We start from the raw sequence: 1835 nt of genomic DNA, 5'->3' as shown, positions 1-1835 counted from the left end.
ATAAAGAGAAAGTAAATGGACTCAATTTCTATAAATACTCAATTATTCATTACCACACACAGTTCTAAAGAATTCCAGAATTCAGATAATGGAACCTACTGAAAATTTAAATGAAACACTCCATTTCAGTCCTTTACTATTCCCAGCATGCTGAAAAACATTAGGTATCAAAACCATTGCTGCCCATGAAACAATGTCTTAGTAGTCTTGAAAGCAAATAGATGTTCTATTTGAACCTGACCCAAAAGCAGTTCTCTACTAGCAGAATGCCAGCACTAACAACGCCATTAATCAAGGCTATATGTTTGCTTATCTCAAAGGCAGGGGTTGGCAAACATTTTCTGTAAAGAGCCAGATAGTAAATATTTCAGGCTTTTGCTTCACATATACTTTCTACCATATACTTTTTTTTTTTTTAACAGCTCCTTAAAAATGTAAAGCCTGGGGCACCTGGGTGGGTCAGTCAGTTAAGCGTCTGACTTGGCTTCAGCTCAGGTCACGATCTCATGGATCGTGGGTTCGAGCCCTTGTCGGGCTCCATGCTGAGCCTGCTGGGGATTCTTTCCCTCTTGCTCTCCGCCCCTCCTCTACTCGCTCTGTCTCTCTCAAAGTAAATAAACTTAAAAAAAAAAATAAAAAAAAGACCATTCTCAGTTTGGGGACTCTATAAAAATAGGCTACTGCCAGCCTCTGCTCTAGGGCTAGAACGAGCCTGAAGTGCCGGATCTCCGAGTCTGCTAACCTGCCCCAACCACAGCCACTACGGAAGTAAGCCTTAAGTCCCAGAAATTGGCTGTGGTAAAAATACATGCTGTCAGGTCCTTTCCTAGTGCCTCATATATGGATACACAGCCTAGTATATGCAGTTTCTGTTCATGATTAGGTAAAGGAAATTATAAATAAAAGTCCTCAACTTTGACCACTATAGGTCAGGTAAGTGAAGACTGTAGTTGGTATTTATCAATATTATAATAACATCACCAAATGCAGCATTCTTTCATTATTTGGACTGCCTACTGAACGCCAGGTGCTTGGCACACATTAGCTCATTCCATCCTTGTAAGCCACCTTCAAGGAAGGTTTTCGCCTCATTTTCTCACTGGGCCATCTGAAACTCAGATGTTAACACAGCTTACTAGAATCACCGAGCTATGGAGTAGCAGAGCTGGCAAAGGCACAGAAGAAGGCCCGGTTTTAGGGGCAAGGAAGTATTTTGCCTGAAGAAAGAAGGCTCAACAAGCAACAAACCAGCCAGCTGCAGAAAGTTGTTAGAGCTTATATCAAACACAACATGAATTCACCAACCTGGGCAGTAACTATTTTATCTCCACTGGTAGCACTTGCCAAATCAAGAGAAGGCTGAGAATCCTTGACTGTATTCTCTGAAGCCATGTTCGTACTCAGGAGAGTATCAGATGGTATATTCTCTTTGGGAACTGCAATGATGATGATGATAATAATGATGATGACGACAATGGTAAGAACTAGTATTTATATAGGACCTTATATATAGCTTGAAAAGTGCTTTAACCTTTGTCTGATTCTTAACGACAATCCCATGGGAAAAGTGGTTTTATTACTGTCATTTTATATACAGGGACACCAGGGCTCAAACAAGTTATTTAAATTCTTCAAAGCTATACAACTTACACATGAAGAGATCTAAGTCTTGAATTCAAATCTTAAGCCCCCCGCAGAAACGGATTTGCAAGCTCAAAGTCTGCTGAAATGTTCGAGTATAGTAATGTAACTTACTACCAATGTAAAACACTGTCACTTTTTATTACTAAAATGATTTTTAGAACTTGGTTATGGTCATCAACATGGTTGTACAT

At 39.8% G+C, this 1835-nt stretch overlaps 1 protein-coding gene across 1 annotated transcript in view; it reads right to left on the bottom strand.

Annotated features, from left to right (window-relative positions):
- WDR44 (WD repeat domain 44) overlaps positions 1 to 1835 on the bottom strand; it is an 80449-nt gene that overhangs the window by 38259 nt on the left and 40355 nt on the right. The window contains exon 4 of the mRNA XM_077771920.1: positions 1306 to 1436. Coding sequence (XP_077628046.1) covers positions 1306 to 1436 — 131 coding nt within the window. The remainder of the gene's footprint in view (positions 1 to 1305; positions 1437 to 1835) is intronic.

This window comes from Crocuta crocuta, unplaced genomic scaffold (genome assembly GCF_008692635.1).
Source record: "Crocuta crocuta isolate KB4526 unplaced genomic scaffold, BGI_CrCroc_1.0 scaffold1269, whole genome shotgun sequence".
Lineage (NCBI taxonomy): Eukaryota > Metazoa > Chordata > Mammalia > Carnivora > Hyaenidae > Crocuta > Crocuta crocuta.
The sequence above is the reverse complement of the archived record's forward strand: the minus strand, read 5'-3'. Positions and strand labels throughout refer to the sequence as shown.